We start from the raw sequence: 26,176 nt of genomic DNA, 5'->3' as shown, positions 1-26,176 counted from the left end.
TTGCTGGGTAGCTGGTGAGGTCCTCATACATACAGCGCCTAGTATTTTTAAATGGGCAATTATGTGGTACTGACTAGGCTCAATGACGCTTAACATGATTGTGTCGTATATTTTATATCTTACACATAAAATTATGTCAACCGGATTTAAAAATTTGAACGTAAATAGCATTTTTGCTGAAACATGAAACTTTGCTTCTGACTAACTAATTTTAATTGTTATTGTCGTAGCAAGAACTTCGCTATAATTTATTAAAGGATATATTTATTCCGACTAGTAGGATTACTAGACTAGATATATGTTATAGCGAGCAAAAGCTAAAGAGGAAATAACTCTAATAAAGGAAGTAAGAGTTATTGCCCTTATATAGATTTAAAAAAAAAAAAAAAAACTAGCGCGTACCGGGGAAATGGACGGCTGTGCTAACGCGGAAATATTCGTGCTGTAAATATAATTTGTGTTTGGACTTAACCTAAAATGAACATGTTTATTTTTATTCAAATATTCCATGATTCCGACTACCCATTTCTCCGGACACAATAAGATATTTCTTGTTTACACCCCTTAAAAGCAATCACTGCTTACAGATTCAACAAACAAAAGCAATATCGTAAGCGGCATTCGAGTCGTTATTCAAGAAAACAGTGATCTACAAGAAGAAAAATGTATTTTTCTTTGAAAAGAAAATAAGATAAATCTAGTATTTCTTACGCTTACGAACTTAATAACAAAAATAATTTTGTATGCAGAATTCCAATTCGTTATTAAAACGTTACTTTAACATAAGAGAAATTAATATCAAAAAGTGATCTATTATAAGAATGGAAAATTCATTTTTTTTTTACATTTATTTAATGATATTGCATATTTATTTCGATACCTTCGTTAAATTTTCGTATATGATTTCAGACAGCTATAAAATGTGTTTTTTTTTTCACTTTCAAAGTATATATTTAAAACAATGATAACTAATGTGTTCAGCAAACTGTCGCTTATGAACTTAATAAATAGAAGGGATGTCATACTACCGGTAATAATAAATCAATTTACAACAGTGATCATTTATGAAATTAATAATAAATATTGATACATTATGATAAATTTCACAGTATTTTTCTTTGAAAAAAATAATTATAAATATAATATTACTGCTAACGAATTCAATAAACAGAAGCAACTTTCGAATACGTACTAAACCTGTCTATCTGTCTGTCTTTTATCTATCTATCTATCCATCTATCTATCCATCTATCTATCTATCTATCCATCTATCTATCTATCTATCTATCTATCTATCTATCTATCTATCTATCTATCTATCTAACAGTTACTTAGATTATTATAATTGTCTCTCGCTTACATAAAAAGTGTAAATTGTACTTGTGATTACGTAACATTTTTTTTTCTCAATAAACCTCCATTTCCAAACTCTGTCTTCTTATAGTTTTTCTTACTTAACGGTCATGCAACTATATAAAATGACGGCAAAAATATACTGATGAGTAAAATACGAAGAATCGACAAAGAATGAAGTTGCCTCCAAGAAAAAAAAAACAAAACAAAAAAAAACGGACAAAATAAGAGACACAGTAACATACATACTAAGAAACAATGGGCCAACTCTGACCTCACGGGTCAGTAGTCGTCTAGTATAAGTAAACTCATATTTATAAATATGTAATACGCTTGAACTACAGCGATTTTCCCTAAAAGGCTGGTTGGGTACAGTGTTGTAACTGATACGAATACATGGTTCAGGGGGCCTAAGTGCTCACTGGGACGTGTCCATTGTCGACGTGGGGCAATATTTATATGCCTCAATGAGTAGTTAAACTCGACTTTTTTTTTATATTAGTTACAACATTCAACTCGGCGATCTTCTAAGATGAAAAGTCGGCTGTTCGTGTTGGGTCTTATATGCTTTGAAATGCGATTAGAATCAACTCCACATTTTGTGACACTAAGATCTGCTTTTATTACTTTAACCGTGGTATGATTTGCACACACACACACACACACACACACACACACACACACACACACACACACACACACACACACACACACACACACATATAATTATTTACCATAGTAATAATTAAATACCTACAGGCACTAGTGTTTCATCCTTTCGGAAATCTTCAGTGCAGGGTGTCACGTTTTTTAACGTCTGTCAGAGTGATCTAATCATTAAATGATGATCTGCGCATACGAATTAAATTGACCGACTTCATTTCAACTGAAAATGCTCAACGATAAAAAACGAGTTTTCTTAAGGGGCTGACATAATAATTTACCATAATAATTATTAAATATCTACAGACACTAGAGTTTCATCCTTTTCGTGAATCATCAGCGCAGTAGTATATATATATATATATATATATATATATATATATATATATATATATATAGTTAGTTAGTCATAAAATATATATATGGCGATTAAGCTACACTGAATATTCCGCATAAACCTGAAGAATCCTAGAGTGGATGAAACGCGGAATATTCAGTGTAGCTTAATCGCCATATAAATTTTATAACTAACTAACTAGCTCTACCTACGTATTGAGCACTTTTGAAGTAAATACTTAAAGTTTACGCATAAATTTATACTTTCGTATATTAATTTTATGTGAGTAAATGAAGTATATATATATATATATATATATATATATATATATATATATATATATATATATATATATAAACTAGCAGGGTGACCCGACGTTGGTCAATATTAAATGATGATCCACACACGTTTCACGCTCTCACATTTTTATTGTCAGCGAAATGAGTGAAATCGCGTATTTTTCAATTAAATCGATTGATTGCTCTAATTGAGGACCCATCGCGGTTCACCTGGAGGAAGCTTCACGTGCTTCCTCGCAGTAACTAATTTCACAATACATTGCAGTTCACATTGCACTGTAAGAACCTACGTTTGATTTTATAAAATTATTATGATTAATCTTATATATATATATATATATATATATATATATATATATATATATATATATATACTAGCAGGGTGACCCGATCTGCAACCGCACATCTCCTGAGTCGCCATTGTGAAATACTAGTGGCAAGTGAAGTGTTTTACAAGACGACTGAAAACAAATGCCGAGATAAGCGGAGGGCACATACAGCGCCTAGAATTCCCAAATGGTCACCCATCTAGTACTAACCAGGCTCAACGTTGCTTAACTTCGGTATAATCGCGTTGACACACCGGTTCCCGTCAGATCATATAAGGATATTGGAGATAAATTATACTAACGAGATATATTTCTTAGACTACAATAACCAGATTACTTATATATATATATATATATATATATATATATATATATATATATATATATATATATATATATATATATATATATATATATATATATATATATATATATATATATATGCACCTATTTAAACATATCCAATACAAAATAAAATAAAATCAATTTCTCTAGACCCAGCTGATAATATGGAAACATTCTGTATACCCAGTTACACGCGGAATTTCCTGGTAGATATTCCACAAGGGATTAGCAATAAACTAATCCATTCTTAAAGCCAGGAACGAAGAAAGGATCTCTTAAAGCTGAACATTCCCAACTCCCATTTAGGTAGAAATGCGCTTCCGTATAAATAATTGAATTCATTCAATAAGTATTGCTAACAAAACCAACCAACCAACCAAACAAACAAACAACATCTATGTAAAAACGCGATAAATTAGTGGTCCTCCGAGATAGCTCAGTGTAAGGGGCTTAGTCTTCTTATCACGAGGTACCGATTTCGAATCCCGCTAGGTTAGCCACTCTAATGAGTCGTAGACGACAAAACGCGTGTCAGTGAATAATTATATTTTAAAAACAATACATATGCCGCTCCCCATTTTGGGTTACCAAACTGGTCAAAGGGAACATTATTCCCAACTCGCACTTAGATAAAAATGCGCTTCCATATAAATAATTGAATTCATTCAAAAAGTATCGCTAACAAAAATAAACAACATCTCTATATATATATATATATATATATATATATATATATATATATATATATACAAATGTTGTTTGTTTGTTTTTGTTATCAATACTTATTAAATGAATTCAATATATATATATATATATATATATATATATATATATATATATATATATATATTCAAGTTTCTCCAATAACTGTATATGCGTGTGTTATAATATAATTCTTCGTGTTTGTTTGTGTAAAACATATCTATTTTAAGCTTCAGGCAAGCACCGTAGAACTAGTATTACGTGCGTATATATATATCAGATATAAGAGAAAACACCCCGAACCGAGTATGGAAAAGAGAGGAAGAAGAAAAAAAAAGAGTGAGACAGAGAGAGAGAGAGAGAGAGAGAGAGAGAGAGAGAGAGAGAGAGAGATCGGGAATTCCTTATGTGGGTGTGTGAGTGAATGAAACCGAATTGGTCGTTTACAAACGCGACTTCTTGAGTCTTTTTATTATTATTATTATTCAGAGCGTAATGCGCCTCTGCTCTTGAAACTGTGCGGATTGCGTAAACGCAGAGCCGAGGTCCCCGCGCGTATACGATAGTTTCGTCAGCTGCGCAACGAGGTAGTCTTCTCTCTCTCTCTCTCTCTCTCTCTCTCTCTTTCTCTCTCTCTCTTTCTCTCTCTCTCTCACACACACACACGCACTTACACACACACACTCACACACATTTACGCACACACTGACATAGATAAGAAGCCGAAAGATAAAAATATATAAAAAGAGAGAGCTGTACTTATTTACGTTCTGGCCACTGTTAACGTCGCTGTCGCGGTCATGGGCGACACGAAATGGCGTGTCGCGTTCCTTATTCGTAGTGACACTTAGAGGCAGACCTACGTGCGTACAGATACGGCATTAACTATTTAAAGGGGCTGCTACTGGATTTAAACGACAACAAAAGACTAAAACAAAATATTATTGAATTAACAACAACAAAAAAAAAGAAAGAAAAAGGAAATAGAAAATCATGGAGAAATTTACCTTGAAATTAGGATTTCTATTTGTAAGTAGTTTTTTTTTTTCTTTCTTTCTTTGTATTTCAGTTTTATTTTGGCGAGGAGCAAAGTGTAGTATGAGTTCTGATACTACTCTTCGTCATTGCTGTTCTAGGTTAATGAAGAGAAATCCTTCTAGATTGAGGACATTTTTATGTTTTTCTCAATTTAGAGGGCTGAATGTTCCCCTACATAAAAAAACGACATTGTGCGTGTCTAAGTTTGCCCTCGTAGGGTGTAACCCCCCCAAAAAAAACAACAACAACAACAAAAAAAAAAACACTCTTTAAAGAGGGTGTAATTAGGGGGCAAAAATGATGCGAGAACGAACAAGTGTCCGGAGACAGCTCCGTAATATAGGATGCCACACAAAACGAAACAGGACATTTATCGTAATTACTTTCCACGTACGTAGGCAATTGTTGGAAACAGGAAAGCGTTTACTATTCACTTACCTCCCCACGAGGGCAAAGTTTGATAAAAACATTGCTTTTTAATGTGAGCAACATTCAACTCTTCGCAAAGGAGGGATCTGGATAGCAACAAAAGATTTCCCCCTATCCTTTACTAACCAAAAATAGAATAGACTAAGTGTGCCATTAGAACAGATACTACACTTTGTGCTATTTGTTCCTAGCCTAAAGGCCAAAGAAAGCAGAATTATTTTTTAAAACAGAAGAAATAGGGGTATTTTTGCAGAATACTGACCGTGCTGTAATAACAACGGAATTATTTAGAAACGGAACTATTATGTGTACTTTCACCTAACAATTTCATAAACAAAAATACCATAAAAATTTAACTTGGGAATCTCATTAAAAAATATCAGGGTTCATATTCTGTAAAGTAACGAAATTACTCACACCAGAAAGCATGTTATATCTTTACGAAGCCACAATTCGGCCATGCATAAAGCATTGCTTGCCCCACCTGGGCTGCTGCATCAACCACTAGTCTCTCACTCTTAGATAGGACCCAAAAAGAATCTCCAATCTAGCAGGTCCCGCACTATTGACCAAACTCCAAGCTCTGTCCCATCTTCGCCATATTGCATCCCTGTGCCTCTTTTACGAGTATTTTAATGGACTGTGCCCCGACGAACTAACAGCACTTGCGCCCACCTTGAGGAATATACTCCTGATTTCATAGTTGAGGTCACTAGATGATGCAAAAACTCTTACTCTAATAGTTTCTTTCCTCAGAATTCATCCCATCTTTCTTGCTTCCCTGGCTGTACTAACCGGCGGAAGTTAAAATGTAATGTAGACAGACATCTCGCTGCTCAACTCCCCACAGTTCCCTCTTAGACACGATCCCAAACAGAACCCCCTTACGTTCCAAGTGACAATATAACAGGGAGCTGAGAGGGAATTCCAAAAGCAGGCGGTTCGAAGAAAGACGTTATTAAGGTAACGAATCGTCTAGCATCTAGCACCTCCTACAGTAGAGGTGTTGGAAGTTTACTGTTAGTCCGATGATTTATTGTGGATCGCTTGAGGCGCCTGTACTGAGGAATGTCGACACGTCCTTTCTCCAGGAGAGTGCTAACTGTTTTTCCCCTCTTTATATATATATATATATATATATATATATATATAAACAATAATATTTTTATACCTACAGGCATTAGCGTAATCATCAGTGTAGGAGGGGACAATTCTTACTGGTCGGAATATTTTAACCCGGCCACGAAGCCATATTTGACTAGAATAATAAACAATTGCACGGAAATAAAACGCCAAATTTGAGCGCAGACAGTAAACAGTCTAGAGTGCTCAAACAAGCGGAAGTCATGAACGTTGTATAAACGCTAGTTGACTGCCTTTTAGTTTTTATTTCCTCGACAATGCTCACCCTTAATTATTCTTAAAGGGGCTTAATAATTATACATATATATACACACACACACACACACACACACACACACACACACATATATATATATATATATATATATATATAGCTTAATGTGTAAGAGGCAAAGAGAAAGTTCAATTCCACAAAAGGAGATTTATCCGGATAATGCCAAGCTCAACGATTATTATTGGAGCTTATACAATAGGACAACAAGAGTATGAAATGACGACACAAAACTATATATTGGTAGATATAGAATGGAGCATTTATTTAATAATGGAATACAGGCAAAATTTGGGGGATAGAAGGGACTCTTTATGCCAGGGCATTTCGAAGCCTAATGCTCCTCATTAGAAGAGTAGAGAAGGTGCTAGGTAGCATGGGGGAGATGCGGCGTCTAGCGTAAGGTTCATTAGGGACGAAAAAGATTAATAGGAATTATAGAATGTTGGGGGAAGCTTTATTGAAGTCTAAATAAATAAGGAGAAGCTTGTTATATATAGTATGATATATAAGATTGTATATGGTCTTTAACATAGTGTTGAGATTAAGGGGTATATGTATTAGGGTTAAATTGGGGATGTATTGTTACTGCGTGGTAATTTATTTTAACGGTTTGTGGGGTTTCTATTTTCTATGGGGTGGTAATTTTGATTGGTGCTACCTAAACGGCAAATGGCGGCTATAAAATAGGGATTCGAACCTACAATGATCTATTGATTGTCGGCAGTTCTACCATCTGGCCAATGGGATCGGTGACCGCAAACAATATCATTAAATATCTATTTATATAAACACTAGCAGAAGTACCCGTCGTTGACTGGGTTCAAAAACAGCCTACAGAAAATGGACTGTGATTGAGGAAAGTATAATAGGTTATGAAAAGGAGGGGGTTGTAAAGAGATAGGTTTTGATACTCAAAAATTTTACAATAAGCAAATTATGATGAAAGTAAAGATACTTTTTGCGAAAATATATTTTTTTATATCAACTTTGTTTCCATTCGTAACCAAGAGTTACAAACAAAATGATGTTTCCTTACAAAGAGAAAATGTTATATATATATATATATATATATATATATATATATATATATATATATATATATATATATATATATATATACAAGAAACAAATGTTACCACAGTAAATAAAAGTTACTTTTATGGTAGAAAAGTTTATTGGTTTGTATTTTTAAGTAGTTTGTATAAAAAAATGTTTTTTTTAATTCACAAACCGGTTTTAAAAAAATCAAAATGGTAGCAACTTTGAAATGGAGAGCCCCGTTTTCAATTTGAAGGAGGGGCATCTGAGCATTCTGTGTTAACAATTTAAGAGAGTTCCGTCAACGTAAGGAATATTTATGAACATATATTTTTCCGTTATTTTGTGCTTGAGGAATATTTGATTATGGCATGTGTAGTTTATATAAAAATTAATTTAAGTAGTTATTGCCTCGGTTCGCTGAAATTATTTCAAGTAAAGAGCATTAAAAACTATTTAAAAAAAAAAGAAAACATGAACTGAACTTTTATTGACTATGGTAACATTTATTTCTTGTATATTTATTTTTTCGGGTAGTCGTTTGTTGGCTTTTCTGCTAAACACTCTTACTAAATAATATCGACGAAATATCGAGAAACAAAGAAACAAAAACAGTTTTGAAAAATAATGAAGCTTTACTTACTTTAGTAAAACAATCCGAAACAGCAAAATGGGATATTAAAAAAGTAAACACGTAATTACTTTACTTTTTTAAAGCAAAGAATCGATATAAATATGAATAAGAAGGAAATGTCGCCCTTTTCAAGCAGAATAGCTTCGTTTCAGTTTTACAGTATTGAACGGTGTAGTATTGCGCCGTTGGATTCAAGGTTGTACTATTGTAATGTAAAGAACACGCAGAAAGGGTTGTAATCAACTTAATTCCTTCTAGTACACTGACAAAAAAACCTTAAACAGATATATAAATAAAAATAAGAAGGTTATGTAAATGTTTTTAAAAAGACACGTGAGCAGGGTTTTTCCTTCTTTTGACACGATAACAAGTAACCTTCTTATTTTTTATTATTTATCCATTCATCTATTTTCGAAAGAGTGCCATGTGCATATAGAGAAGCAAAAAAAAAAAAAAAACAGAGTTATGCAAAATTTGTGTCGAAAATTTTCTAAAGTTCCGACTTTGGGGGGGGAGGCTTTCACTTTAATAAGAACGTGAATTTATGAGGTGAATTTATTCGACACAATATGATTCAACTCAAAAAAATAAATAAAAGCTAACGTGAATTAAGATTTAAGTTAATGTGTTATTGTGGACTCTCACCCCTTTTAAAAACCTTGTTAAACTTTGTGAAATATTTCCATTCTATGGAGGTCAGGCGCAAACGAACACCTAATAATTTTATTATACCATATTTCTTCAAACTGAAACATAATTATCAAAGTATACTTACGCAAATAGATATGAAAAATCTTTGTTAAAGTTTGTGCCATATTTCCATGGAGTACAGGCGCGAACGCATACCCCACAATTTTATTATACCATCACTATTTAAGTTGAAACATACTTATCAAAGTATTCTTATGTACATTATATACATCTATATCAAAAACCCTTGTAAACGTTTTTTTTTTTTTCATTTTTTATTTCCATACTTTGGGGACCAGGCGCGAACGCAGACTCCACAATTTTTATGAACCACCGTTCTGCCAGATCAAACATACCCATTCCTGATCCTCGATACATCTTCTATCATTATATGTAATCAATTTTTTAAATTAGCCAACCATATAGGAGTCTATTCGTGACCACACACACACACACACACACACACACACACACACACACACACACACACACAGATGTTCAGCTTTATATTATAGATTTGACCGCCGTTTTTAAGCACTGTTTTCATATTTAGGCTGGTGAATCTCTGTGCCATTTGCCATCTGTTTGATGAAGTGCAAAAACGTAACTCTAATTTGATTGCCCCCCCCCACGTTCTGATTCTCTGCATCCTCTTTCTCACAGACATACTGTTGCTAGTCTCAGTCTTTTTTTTTTAAATAAATACTATTACAGTACGTGTTCTCTAGAATTGTCTAATCATACATTTGTCAAGCTATAACAACTGTCAGCAAATTTCTTTGCGCTCAACGAAAATTCAATGAGTAAAGGTTTTTTCGTAGAACTACCTGTTTGTGGAACACAGTACCACAGGGTTGCTTCTAAGCTGACTATAACAGAGTCGGTTCAAAGTCCAACATAACATCTTCTTGTTGAACCGTCCACTTGCATAATCCAATTCTACCCTATTTCAGCATTATCGATCGTCACGATGTTGTCTTACCGATCACGTCACAGTCATTAACCTTTATCCTCGAATAGTCTATGAGGCTTAATAAGTGATGACTCCCTAGTAAACAAAAAAGATCGTTTGACTCGTGGTCTAGTGGTCGTCATCAATTCGATGTTTGATATCTTATTGTAATACGGTTTCCTATTCCAGCGGCTTCTTTCGAACAACCGCAGGTTTGTGGGGTTCTCTTTCTGTTGGCTGTTTTCTTGCTTACATAATGAGATCTTGGCCAAGATCACAGTGTAGTATCTGTTCTGATCCTACACTTCACCTTTTCGGTCCTCGGTCAATGGATGAGAAATGGGACAATTTTTATTTTTTCTTCCTATCCAGAGTGCCCCTTTTTCGGGAGCTGGATTCCCCCCACATTAAACGCTGACCCTCATAGGGAGGCAAGTAAATAGGAACGTAATGAGATGTAATTTTGAAAATCAATATGCAAATTAATTAGCTACACTTGCTAAGGCTAATGCCAATAGATATGTCCTTTCTTTGCGATAAACATTTTTCGTTCGTGTTAGCTCCTTACGTTAAGTAATTTCCTGCCTTGTTAGAAGCTGTTTCCTTAAAATCAACACAAAACTATATTTATATATATGCGCATAAATGTCTACTAATACTCAATATATGCCATATATATATATATATATATATATATATATATATATATATATATATATATTTCCACATCCAAACAACGTCGCAACTCACAAGAGCCATGACCGCCAAGAAACTTGAGGCCTAAGACTCGAGCTTCGCGCTCATCAGTTAAGGGCGAATCTCGAGTCTTGGATTCCGGTTTGTTGGCTGTCATAGCTGTTGTGAGCTGCGACGTTGTTTGCTGTGGAAATAGTTATATAATCTCTCACATTCGTAATATATATATATATATATATATATATATATATATATATATATATATATATATATATATAAGGCCTTGATCACAGGTAATACCGCTTCCTTCAGGATGGGAGATTGGTTTATTTTATGTAGGCGTTTGTTTGATGACAGTGTTTTGTTTGTTTGTTTGATTATTGTGGAACGGACGGGATTCGAACTTGCCACAACCAGGGTTCGAGTCAGTGTAGTTAACCACTTAGCCATCGCCACGCCCATTGGGAATTACTTTATTGTTGGTAGTCTAATGCGTCGTCATCAGGGAATTCTCGCAGGGTCGTTCTCAGCTATTTTTGTATCCTGGATTTCCTCCCACGTTTAACTGACTACGTGTTAAATGCTGCTTTTATGGAAGGCAGGCGAACAGCCCCTATACATGGGGGGGGGGTTAGCATACACACACAAGCACACACTATATATAAGTAATCTGGTTATTGTAGTCTCAGAAATATATTTCGTTAGTATGGATTATCTCCAATATCCTTATAGGCGTCTGTGACATATTTCCATTTTATGGACAACCGGTACGAATGGAGACCACACAATAACATTATACTATCTTTCGATGCAACATATACTACCCTTTGATTTTAGCCAAAAACTAAGCAGTTATATTTTAGTTTCACGTGTAGTCTCAAGAGCGACATCATTTTTTTTTATTTTAACTTTTCGCATTTTTGGTGATCGGGAGATCCTATTTATTAAAAAGGAGGATAGAAAGTGATAACATACTACAAACATTAAATTAGCATATCTATATACTAATTTAATGTTTCTAGTATGTTAACACACACGGGCTAGGACAACAGCATATTCTTTGTATTGTTTTGACTCTCGAGTGTGTATCCGTTGATATACGCTATTATATAGAGTGACGTGGTTCTCAGTTGATTAACTGTGTCTAACTGCGTCGGATATGTACTCGAGAGTCAAAACAATGAATCGAATATGCTGCTGTCATATTCCTAGTTATCACCTTCTATCCTCCTTTTTTAATAGATAGGATTTCCCGATCGAATAATTTATAATCTGGAAACCGTGACACACGAATGTACGTACATTTAAAGGTACTACAGTATATATGAAGGGTGACCCAAAAGAAACGGGCCCCAACTCTAATAAGGTCATGTTTCTTAGTGTTCTGTCCGAATGAAACGAAACTTTGGTCATAACTAGTCTATTATATTCAAAACATCACATCAAAACACTAGGGTCTTTGGCCTTTTTTTTCTCCGTTCTACAGCATATGTTCTAGATGACCTTCATTTAGCTTTTGTTTTTGTTTTTTTTGGTCACCTTGTATATATATATATATATATATATATATATATATGATTTTCAGAATGTGAGAGATTGTATATAATAAATTCCACAGCCAAACAACGTCGCAGCCCACAAGAGCCATGACAGTCAAAGAACCGGAAATCCAAGACTCGAGTTTCGCACTCATTTGGGCTCATCAGTTAGACACATCCGAACTCAGGATTCGAAACCCTAACCTCTTGCATGCAAGGCAAGCACTCTACCAACTGAGCAAATATATATATATATAGGGTGGAGCCAAAAAAAAAGCACTCTACTAACTGAGCATATATATATATATATATATATATATCTATCATATATATATCATGTATATATATATCATATATATATATCATATATATATATCATGTATATATATATCATATATATATATCATATATATATATATATCATATATATATATCATATATATATATATCATATATATATATATCAGATATATATATCATATATATATATATATCATATGTATATATATATCATATATATATCATATATATATCATATATATATATGATATATATATATCATATATATATCATATATATATCATATATATATCATATATATATCATATATCTATATATATATCAGATATATATATATATATCATATATATCATATATCAATCATATACATATATCATATATATATCATATATATATATTATATATATATATATATCATATATATATATCATATATATATATCATATATATATCATATATATATATCATATATATATATCATATATATATATATCATATATATATATATCATATATATATATCATATATATATATCATATATATATATCATATATATATATATATCATATATATATATCATATATATATATATCATATATATATATATCATATATATATATCATATATATATATCATATATATATATCATATATATATATATCGTATATATATATATATATCATATATATATATATATATATATATATATATATATATATATATAGTGGAGCAAAAAACAAAACAAACAAAAAAAAAACTCCCGCATTTCATATTTCGAAAAAATAGTCAAGAAAAGCCTTTGTGTACGTTTTATTACAATGCTATATGATTTGCCATTTTGTCTAAACTATTTAAAAAAAATAACGTCTTCAAGATGGCCCACTTGAACTGCAACGCACTGCTGTAAGCGTATCCTAAAGTTTTTCATCGTCATCTTAATCATTTCTCCTGGAATTTAATTTATTGTTTTGTAAATGGTAGCATTTTAGTCCATCAATGGTTGTTGGTTGGTGCTTGACCAATTCACTGTTAACATAACATCATAGAAAATAATCACAAGGTCAGGCGAACGCGCTATCCGATATCACCATGCAAAGCAATAAAATGCGCTGAAAAAAAGTCCTCGCAAAACATCCATGGATTTTTTTTTGTCGTATGGGCAGTTGCTTCAGTTTGTTGAAACCATACCGTTGCGTTTTTCCTTGATTCTTGAGCTTTTGGAATCCAAAAGTTTTGCATCTGCACATAACGAGTTGAGGTAACTGAAACCGTTTCTTTTCCTCTTCCTCAAAAAATAATAAATAAATAAATAAATAAAATAAGTACCCCAAACTCCAAGATTCGAAACTGTACACCATACTGTTATTCGCTCACTATGAAGAGGCCTTTCATGAAGCTCTCTAGGGCTACTTTTCTGACCAGTACGAAAAATTTGCTTGTTGACAAAACCAGATAAATGAAAATGGACATCGTTACTAGTAAGCGGAATAGCATAAGCACGAACATTTTCAAGAATATCTTTACAGCAAGCAACACGAGTTTTTCATGGTCTCGTTTCAACAATTCTTGAGCAACCATCAATTTATATGGATGAAATCTTAAGGCACTTTTAAAAATTCGTCTTACACTGTGAACAGAAAGACTCAATGCAGCAAATGCTTACGAGTTGAACGCTTTAGAGATCGCAAAATGGACTCTTTAACAATCTTGATATTCTCTGGGGTTCCAACACTTATTGGTCTTCCAAGGGGCTTTTGCTTGAGTGCTGAGTCGGTAGCTCTAAAGTTTTTGACACAAAGCAGAATGATCGTGAATTCGATCATGAACAGGGTCGTATCTTCTCAGTTGGAAATGTTTCCTGTAATTTATTAAGATTGCAGTTACAGACTATCCGTTGGCGAGAAAATTTTACACAATAAATGCACGGTGTTTATCTGTTCAAGCCATATCTAAGCATCAAAACTTTTAATAATTCACCAGTTATGCTGTAAAACAAAATAACAGTTCATTAATAACATGAATTTACTTAAACTGGGTGAATAACTGCATTTCTATAGTACGAATATATATATATATATATATATATATATATATATATATATATAGAGAGAGAGAGAGAGAGAGAGAGAGGGAGATAGATAGATAGATAGATAGATAGATAGATATGTGTGTGTGTGTAAAATATTAATGCGAAAATTATAGAAGTATCTATCTTTTTTAATTCATTTTTTATCGAGTGACGTGTAGGAATATATATATATATATATATATATATATATATATATATATGGATATATATTCTCTTATAGGTTTATGTAGGTATCTGATGGAAACACGTGTAAGACATACTATATATAAAATAAAATGATATGAATGTGATTTTAATATACTTATGGTATTTGAATTGTTTACAAATGATATATGTATGTATGTATTTATGTATGTCTGTGTGTATGTGTGTATGTATGTATGTATGTGTGTATGTATGTACGTATGTGTGTGTTTGTATGTATGTATGTGTGTATGTATGTATGTGTGTATATGTGTGTATGTATGCATGTGTGTGTATGTATGTATGTATTTATGTGTGTGTATGGATCTCTCAATGTATGTAGATGTGTATTATGTATGCATGTGTGTATGTATGTATGTATGTATGTCAGGTCATGTCATATGCTACTGGTACCATGTAACCCAGTACTACCTACCTCATGGTCGGGTCACCGGCGACTAAACTGGTTCCCCCACCAAACTTGTTTGGTGAGGAGGGTGGTTAGTCTTCCTGAAGGATTAAAAACAAGATCTTCCAAAGGGCGAATGAACCCTTTTTCGGGGTCAACGGCCAACTAGCACCGTGTGTGTTTGTGTGTATGTATGTGTGTGTTGGGGTGGAGAGGGCTCCTGTAAGCCGTGGTGAAGGCAACTTTTCTAGGAGAAGCAAATCTCTGATTAAAAAAAAACATAAAGCGGGAGACCAGTACCCGTATTAAGCTTGTCTGCAGTTTAACTTGTTGCTGGCTATCTTGCTCTTGCTTGTTGCTGGATCTCCACATTTTGAACGGAGAGAGAGAGAGAGAGAGAGAGAGAGAGGGGGGCTTAGCTGTCGTAACATGTAACATCATCTGTGTATAGATACTCCCCCCCAGGTATTTGTCTATTAAAATTGTCTTGTGGCGATGGAAGTCATTTTTGGGCTCATGGACTTTAAATGTCTAAGGGAATGGCACTCGTCTGAAAAGACGTTGCAATCATCATGTATGTATGTATGTATGCATGTATGTTAAGCTCGCCTAAGCAGTTGTTTTACAGCGAGCTTAAGACTGGGAAACGTCCTCAACACAGACCAAAGACGCGTTTCAAGGATTGTATAAAAGATGATAAAGCTTTCAAGATTCCTGTTCAGAACTGGGAGGCCCTAGCAAAATGCCGGCCCGAATGGTGGAGGCTAGTTAGAGGGGGATCTGAAATTTTTGCGAGGGAAAGAATCATAGATTGATTCCTGCGAGAGAAAGAATCAATCATAGATTGATTACTGCCTGAGGGAGTATCTATACAAAGATGATGTTACAGAGTCTTAGCTTTGTACGACAGCTAAATCTCTCGGTTCAAAATGTTGAGATCCAGCAAAAAGCAAGAGGAAGATAGCCAGCAACAAATTAAACTGCAGACCAGCTTAATGCGGGTACTGGTCTCCTGCTTTATGTTTTTTTTTAAATCAGAGATTTGCTTTATGTTTTTTTTTAAATCAGAGATTTGCTTTATGTTTTTTTTTAAATCAGAGATTTGCTTTATGTTTTTTTTAAATCAGAGATTTGCTTTATGTTTTTTTTAAATCAGAGATTTGCTTTATGTTTTTTTTAAATCAGAGATTTGCTTTATGTTTTTTTTTTAAATCAGAGATTTGCTTTATGTTTTTTTTAAATCAGAGATTTGCTTTATGTTTTTTTTTTAAATCAGAGATTTGCTTTATGTTTCTTTTTAAATCAGAGATTTGCTTTATGTTTTTTTTTTAAATCAGAGATTTGCTTCTCCTAGAAAGGTTTCCTTCACCACGGCTTACGGGAGCCCTCTCCACCACAATACACATATACACATACACACAAATATACATACATATATACATATATACATACATACATATATACATGAATCAGAATAGCCGCATTGAAACACGCACATACACACGAACACGTACGTCTACACACACAGGCATAAAATTCCCCTCATCATGTAACGCATTGAATATTATCAGTCAAAATTTACTGTTAGACTAACAACACTAAGAAATACTTTATATTTATTCATGAATATTGTTCCTTTTTATCAACAAATGCCTTTAATCAATACCATACAATGCGAAAAAAACAAAAAAAACAAAAAACATTAGAATGTTCTGGAGTCTTCTTGGCTTATGTTTTTACATAACTATAAGAGCATGAACCGAGAACAATCCAGAAAATACTGATTATAAACTCACAAGGAAATAACAGTACCCAAAATATTATTAGTCATATAATTAATTATTAAATTATAATTATTAGATTATAATTACTAAATTATAATTATTACATTATAATTATTAGCTAATATGTATTTCTAATACAAAATATGAATATCTTAACAGACTAAAACAAAAGTCATAATAGAAAGAAATTAAAATCTCAAAATCACATTAAATAAAAATTCCCTGCCAAAAACAAACACTAGACATAGCTTCTTAAATCTACGAAATATTACACAAGTTCAGTATACCAGCATACGTGACAAAATCATCGTCCTCGTTTTTTTTTTATATTTAAACATTGATGTCGTGTATTAAATAAGCTTTTTCATTTTTGTCGAAAATTTTCGATAAAATTTCTTTTCTTTCGCTAAACGACATCTCGGTTTTATATATTATATTTTATTTATTTATTTTTTTTTTTTTTGCGGAACAATTAAATTCGCGTATTTAGTATTTTCTTCTGTTCCAAACATTTTATAACAATAGCGTGATTTTTTTTCTTCCTTCGACCATTGTTTACGTCTATTTGTAAATATTGTTTCAAACCTACAAAAATAAGCTGGAAACGTTGAACCAATAACTGGGCCGTACTTAAATCCCGACAATGAACTTGAGTATCTTGCAGCTGAAAAGATCTTCAAACCTGGTGATTTTGTAATTCTAAATACTATGTCTTTCAAAAATGATTTATTTTATTTTCCCCTGTTGTTTGACTAACTTTTCAAACCTTTCTTGATGTTGTCGTTAGAATTGTTGTTGCAAAGTGGCTTGAAGCACTTTAGCCAATTCTCAAATCTGTTCCATTTTTACGTATTCACGAGAAACAAATATTAATCCTATCGGTGTAGACAAAACATTTCTACGTACACCAAGAGAAAAGGGCCAAGTTTTTACTTTCTGTAAGAATTTGATAAAAAAATTTTTTTATACGTTTCTCGTTAAGTAAAACAAAACTGGACAGAAAACAATATTACTAAATTGTTAAGCATTATTAATTCTTAAGTAACGATAAGTCTTTCTGACGTTCTTCTTTAGTTCTGTTTCAGACTACGAGGTCGTTAGACATTTTTGTTTCTGATATGGGAGATCGTTTCGAATGATTTCGTTACTGCTGATATGATTCGGGAAAGACATATATGTCGGTTGAAGTACCTGAGCAATCTTGCTTCAGTTCGAGTAATAAATCTGGTAGGTCGAAATATGAACGAGTATCATAGTCGAGCGGAATTCTTAGCATGAGGCTTGCGTATCTTTCGATGTCCGGCTATAACAAGTCAAAATTTATTTACCCAAATGGAATTGTATTTGACATTAAAGAAAATCATCAATTATATTATTTAAAAAGTATGGTTCCTTCAAAAACCACCTGTTACGACTGACATAAAATTCTCGGACACTGCAATAATGCTGATATTAAAAAGTTACCAAATGTAGTCGAAGGCATGAAAATAATACCTTCAGACGATTTCTCAAATTGTGATGTTTGTGCACAGGGAAAAATGGTGAAATATATAAGCAAAACACCAGACAAAAAGGCCACGAAAATTCTCTCAGTTGGGCACTGTGATTTGGCAGGACAAATAAGTCCGATGGGAAAAGATAACTTCATATATGCATTAAATTTTGTTGACGATTATTCAGTTTTAATTATGGCTTATTTCTTAAAAAACAAATCCAACTCTATCCTAGCCATTAAGAAATATTTAGCTGACATTGCCCCGTACGAGTCGATAAAATGTATTCGTTCGAACAATTTGCTAGTAAAGACTTTAAACTTCTATTAATTAACCATCGTATTCAACACGAGAAATCAGCGCCTTATTCCTCATTTCAAAATGGCGCCGCTGAAAGAGCATGTCGGACCCTTTTCGAAATGCCAAGATGTCTACTTATCAAGTCGAAATTACCCCAAAGTTTATAGACGTACGCTTTAATGGCGGCGGCATATATCAGAAATAGATCGTTCAATAAAAGATTAAGCAAAACCCTGTAATTGAACCGAATGCATATATTTGGTTCAAATTGCTTTGCGTTAATACAAAATCCCCGTAAACTAAATAATAAAAGCGAAAATGGTATTTTCATAAGCAGCCGGGCTTAATTTATTTTCCCGATGAAAATGCCATAAATAAAATTTAAGTACACATTTGATTTAAAAAATAACTAATGGACGAAAACGTTAGGAAATATTGCTTAATGTTTTTGTCAATTACAACGAAAATATCAATAATGGTCAAGATCAAAGTGTAGTATCTCTTCTTCAGATGCTGCCCTTCCATTTCTTGTTCTCTTTCGGTGGAGGAGAAATCCTTTACGACTGAGACAATTTTTTATTTTTGTACCTTTTCTCCACGTTAAAAAACGACCCTGGTGTCTAACTCTGTCCCGTGGGGAGGCATTGTAAATAGGTACAACGAAAATATCAATAATGACGTCAATTGTAGTAAAACTACTGACGTAAATATTAACCGGACACGTCGATATCCGATAAGGGATCGGAAACAAATAGGTTTCCTAAAAACTGAAAAACTACAAGACTACGCAATAGATCACGGTTAATTGTTGAAAATGGCACCAGAAAGTTATATTGAGGCAATTAATTAAGAAAATCACCAAGAATGGAAAAAAGCTATGAAATCCGAATTAAAAGCTTCATCTAAAACTAATACATATGAAATGGTGGCAAAGCCAAAGGATAAGAATATAATTTCTTCTTGCTGGGGTTTCTCAAAAAAAAAAATCACTTCTGGCAGTAAAGCTTTTAAAGTAAAATTTGTTGCAAAAGGTTTTTCACAAATTTCTGGAGTCGAATATTTTACCACATTCTCACCAACGACAAATTTAACGACAATTAGAATTTTATTGCAACTTGCCGCTTAATATAATTTAAAATACATCAAATGGATGTAAAAATTATTTGTTTAAATGCTCCGATTGACTCTGAGATTTATATTTATCTCCACCACGGGGTATTTAAAATGAACAAAATACTTTCGTATGGAAACTGAATAAGTTGTTTTATGATCTTAAACAAAACGCACATTTGGAATCTAACACTCCATAATTATTTAATAAAACAAGAATTCAGGCAGTGTCCCGTAAATGCGTTCATGCATACCAAAATATAGGTAATAAATTGTTGTTTTTTATTGGGGGGGGGAGTACGATATATTACTCGTTTCAAATTGTGAAAACACTTTAAAAGATGTTAAGAATAAATAAAAAAAAATAAAATAAAATGGTCCATCTTGAATAGTTATCATGATTCCTTGTTATAAAGTTTACTTGTGAAAATTAAGCTATAACACTATATATATATATATATATATATATATATATATATATATTATAGTATATTATTGGTCAATCATGGTACATTGACAAAATCCTGCTAAAGTTTTGAATGCGAGATTCTAAACTAAGTATAATTCTCGTTGATATTGATATAAATAAAAAATACTGAGACCAAAACTAAATTAATAGACGATCGATTATACAGAGAAATTATTGGAAGTCTAATCTATTTTATGACTGCCACTAGGCCTGATATATGTTACACTGTAACAAAGTTACCTCAAAACTTATCGAAACTGATGATTAAGAACTTAACTCGTACACAACAAGTCCTTCGTTATCTAAAAGGAACCAAGGAACAATCTTTAATATTTAAAAAGCCCAGATATCCTATAAATTTAGAGGGATTTTAAGATTCAGATTGGAGAAACTCTGAAGATCGAAAAAGTATAACGGGATACTATTTTAGACTGCCAAAGACTGTACCTATGATCTCACGGAAAACTAAAAAACAACAAATTGTGGCCATTTCTGCATGTGAAGCAGAGTTTGTTTCACTTACCTATTCAGCACAGGGAGCAATTTTTCTAATCATCCTTCTAAAATCTAATTTAAACCGAGATCTAAGTAAAAAAAAACAAAAACAATAGTAACTCATTGTAACAACCAGAGCAGTATTTTATTAGCAAACAACTCTATGATTCATCAAAGGTCGAAGCATATTGATATCAAATATCATTTCATAAGAAATGAATTCAAGAAAAAAACTATTACTCTTAATTTTCTAGAATCTGAAAATAATATAACGGACATTTTTACTAACCCGGTATCAAAGATGAAATTAAAACATTTTATCGCTGAACTTTTTGGAATTTCATCTTGAATAAATCTATTTTGAGAAACCCAAAATGAGAAGTCGAAACCACAAAAAAAGAGAAAGATTGTAAATTGTCCCGGGTATGACGCTAAACTAGGACCATTTTTCTTGTCCTCCTAACCAAATTAACAAACTAAAAATATCCAACAGAATGTTTTGAGTTTTTGTTTAACAAAACAAGGTGATTTTTTTTTTCTTCTTTAGAAAATTTTTTCTTAAAAAAAAAAAAAAAAGACTTGTATGTATAAAGATATGTATTTTAAATTGTCCCGGGTACGACCGTATACTACAGCCATTTTTTCTTGTCTTCCTATCCAAATTAACAAACTAAAAATATCTCACAGAATGTTTCGAGGATTTGTTTAACAAAAAAGTTATGTTTTTCTTTTCCTTCTCCAGAAAACCCTTTCTTAAAAAAAAAACTCTGTATTTATACAGATAAGTATATGTATGTATATGTATTTAAACAATTGAATTAAATGTCATGGTTTCCTCTTACAGCGTACACGTTCTTTATAACTCTACGTATTTAAACAATTGCATTCAAAGTGCCACAGCTTCCTCTTTGGACGTACACGTTCTGCATATATCTGTATAAAGTATTATGCGTCTGTGTATATCTCTATTTGTATATATTTAAAAAAAAAGAGTAAGTGGAGGTTAAACAATTGGATTAAAAATTGGCTTCTTTTTACACACACATTATCAGAGAGGCGGTAGCACTCTCTATATAGGGATGGCCCATACACGCCTACAAAACAAAACTATCCAAATCTCAACTAAAATCAACTTATAAGTTTCAAAAAGCACATATTCTTACAGAGAAGCGTCTTACGATTCCAGCGAGTGTCAGAAGTCGGTTAAAATGTCAAAAGAGAGCAAAAAAGAAAGGGTACAAAAATGGCCAATTGTTCTTCTTTCTTCTTTCTTCTTTCTTTTGAGACGATGTGTCTCGGTGTACGAACGGTCTCTGACAACAGTTCAAGCATCAATCGACTGCTCTTTGCACGGAGAAGTGCAGTGACCCATCGCTTTTTAGCTAACTCCATAATTAAATAAGATTACGTGTAATAACAAGTTTTAAACACTATATACCCAATGTAGACAGACCACTTCGAATACGGAACTTCTCTCAAAAGGGACAGCTCCAAATAATACATCGGATTCTCACAGACGTTCCAGTTTGCCAGTGGCCTATATTTCTTGGACGCTGAATATTTGAGGTAAACGTTAAGGTTTTTTCTTTAAACAGTAACCCACCAGTGTTAATGAAACCACGAAATCTTTATATCAGTTGATCAAAATTGTTATAAGAGTAACCTATCAGCAAGTACGACGTCAAAAAACAATGTTATAAAAACAAATAATTCTTCAGATTTTGGACTGTAAAATATGTACAAAATGTCAATGCTGTGACCAGGATTCGAACCTAGGTTAGCACGGCCACAACGTGGGGTCCTAACCTCTAGACGATCACGGCTAACACTGACGTCTGTCGCTCTTGGCAGAAAGACACATGACTACTGTCAAACTAATGAAAAATAAGGAGGAAACTTGAAATTCTCACGCATGCGCAAAAATACACTATAGCAGCCATTGTTAAATGCAGCTGAATCTCTTCGCTCGCTAAGAAAAGTAGATCAGACCAGTTCTTCTAAGAACTCACCAAACGCCAAAGGAAATAAGTTAAATTAACCGCAAAAGAAACTGCAATAAAGCCTTCTTCTAAGAACTCACTGGAAGCTGACCAAAAAGAATCCAAATCCAAGCCCTAGCCACAAAAATAACTAGATATTGTGGCTACTATACACAATCTACTAATAAAAACAAGTAAGTTTTCTAAAATAAACTACAATAAATTAACCAAGTAACCTCACACTGTCACTGATTAGGACTTCATATAAAGATAACAACTACACTATTGGTGTATATACCGTTCCACACTTTAACTATTGGTGACGGGGCAGTATCTCAATTCTACGAGAGTTGTCTTGCTATAAGATAAGTGATATTATAGTAAGATACACATAAGTGTTATATGTTTACATTTAATAAAAAATGCCAAAGTCAGCACGTAGTAAAAAAGCTCAGAGAAATATAGACTATGAAAAAAACAAAGTCAAGGTATTATCTGAGCAAAAAGAATACTATCAGAAAAATGCTGAAATAATAAAAATTAAGTATCATGCAAATCCTGAGGCAAAGAAGGCTGCCTCACGTGCTGACTCAAAAGCACGGTATAACAGGGATCCCGAGGGGGAAAAAGCTGCCTCATGCACAAACTATTATAAATATAAATATCAAAAACTGCCAAATCTTTGCCAAAACGCCAAAGAATGAACCAAGAAAAATTTAATAGTGAAGGTATGAACATTTTAGAACTTTATAATACTCTAACTGTTTTATCAGAGAGGCGGTAGCACTCTCTATGTAATATAGTACCGATGGAGGACCAAGAGCCAACTCCTAAGGCCCAAAACCCAAAGACCTAAAACCCAACAGGAAGCGACCTGCTACTAATGGAGGCGGCAATGAGCCGCCTCCTAAAAAAGACAATACTAGCATGAATGTAAGTTTAAAAATAAGACTGTAAGTAAAAATACTAATTAACAAGAATAAAAAAGCATTGGAAATGCAAAAGGATATAGGGATGGTATGCCAAAAAGTATACAAACAAGATAGCTATGAATGGCTAGGCACATGGAAATAGAATTGCATCCAAAGTATAGCCCTATAGCTTTTTACAACCGTTATGATGGCACGGAATGGAGATTGGATAAAAGCTATATGGCTATACTTTGGATGCAATTCTATTTCCATGTGCCTAGCCATTCATAGCTATCTTGTTTGTATACTTTTTGGCATACCATCCCTATATCCTTTTGCATTTCCAATGCTTTTTTATTCTTGTATCAATATATTATACATGGTTTTTGTCTGACTGATGAAAATAGAGATAAATTCCAAACATTAATTAAACAAAAAAAAGGGAAAAATAAACATTATTTTATTCATTTATTTTATTTTTACACTATTAAATCAAATTGAGTCCGAAAGGACTTTTTATTATATAAAAAAGAGTTTTAAAATGTTTTTGATTCATAGTGAGGATATAGCCAAAAGAATCTGGACGATCTTATTTATAAACTACGCGTTAGTACAATCAACCAATGAGAAGCCTCCGACCTCATTATAAAAATATCGAATTTTGGATTCAAGTCAGTTCGCTTCCAGTCTCCGTCTTGACAAGACTCAATCACTGCTAATCAGGACTACATTGATTCTTCGCCAATTTAATGCCGCCATCTTTGTTCTAGAGAATTACTCAATACTTGAGATTGTGACTGCATTGATTCTTCGCCGATTTAATTTACTACCGCCGATTTTTGTTCAACATAATGGCCGAACACTCAACATAATTCGACTTTTTTACCGTTGCAAAAAATGTATTTCTCATCGGCGACCACGCCATCTTTCTTCCAACTTACGTACGATTTTCTCAAACCTGTCATTAAAATAAAAAGGCGCTGATTCCTCTTTCGCTGGCCCCTTTCTAGAGCAATTTTCAACCATAGCTCTAATGAAACCGGTTCAAATACCTTGGCTCCATAATCACCACAACAGGCCAAGGTGAGAAATATGTCCTTAACCGCAATCAACAACGCTCGCCTTGCCTTCAACCCCTTTTACACCCGACTATTGCTCAACACGAACAAAGAATGAAGATTAGGACCAACCATGCCCTTGTTTGTACTATTCTCCTATATGGTTGTGAAACGTGGCCTATGCGGGTCTCTGATCAGCGCAAAATTGAGGTGTTTGATCATCAGTGGCTACGTCGCATCCTCCGGGTTCGCTGGCAACATTTTATCCCTAAAACTGGGGTCCACACACGCTGAGAGAGGTCTTCTCTCGCAAAAATCATCCTCATGAGGCGTCTACGCTGGTTTGGCTATGCCCTTTGTCGTCGACCGGGCGATGTCATCTGCGAGGCCATCGACCCGGCCCCACTTCAAGGCTAGAGGAAACGTCGCGGTGAAGAGCTGAAGACTTGGATCAAGACGGTCAAACAAGACTTTAAGTTGATACTAGGTCCTCACTTCCATGGTCTCCGTCGCTGGAATCGCTCATGGCTGCTGCGGAATCGGATCGTTGGGCGTGGTCGGCCTTAATTTGAGTTGTGACTAACGCAATGGGTGGAGCCGGCTCAACTAATTAACGGTGATAACCGAAACAAGTACAAGTATAGCTCTAATTTATCTTTTTGTAATCCCTCCTCCTCTCGGGGTAATCTCGTTTCACCGCGGCTGGTTGGGTCACACAATTTCACTCCTGTTTCTAGTATGGTTTTGTAAGTCAACGCGTATCAAACTGCTAACCGATTCCGGATAAAATGTAACTAGTATTTCAGCCTAGCATGTATTGGATAGTTTCATGACTAGAAGGTCATTATCATCTTGTTTGTTTTAGCCTAAACATTAATATCTTTATCAGCATTTACATGCGTGCAGCAATCTCGATAAGTGGGTTTGTGATCGTTTCCCATTCACCGAATGCATAAATCACCTTAAGTGTTCCGTTTAGTAAGATGATATGCGGGTGAGTGAAAATGAAGTTGTAAACGTTATTTTATATGTAAGGTTAAAATCAATCAGAGAGTGGAAAATTTGAAGTCAACTTTGAGGTTAGTAGTATGTGTCGGGATATAACGTCACGGACAGGAAGTCCGAAATTAGACGTG

At 33.5% G+C, this 26,176-nt stretch overlaps 1 protein-coding gene across 1 annotated transcript in view; it reads left to right on the top strand.

Annotated features, from left to right (window-relative positions):
* Positions 1-4,549: 4,549 nt before the first annotated feature.
* LOC145259932 (matrilin-1-like) overlaps positions 4,550-26,176 on the top strand; it is a 185,512-nt gene continuing 163,885 nt past the window's right edge. Inside the window, exon 1 of the mRNA XM_080117893.1 lies at positions 4,550-5,057. Within this exon, the coding sequence (XP_079974019.1) occupies positions 5,022-5,057 (36 nt within the window). The 5' untranslated portion in view covers positions 4,550-5,021. The remainder of the gene's footprint in view (positions 5,058-26,176) is intronic.

The sequence above is a fragment of the Euprymna scolopes genome, chromosome 35, assembly GCF_053919585.1.
Source record: "Euprymna scolopes isolate OS-2025 chromosome 35, ASM5391958v1, whole genome shotgun sequence".
NCBI lineage: Eukaryota > Metazoa > Mollusca > Cephalopoda > Sepiida > Sepiolidae > Euprymna > Euprymna scolopes.
The sequence above is the reverse complement of the archived record's forward strand: the minus strand, read 5'-3'. Positions and strand labels throughout refer to the sequence as shown.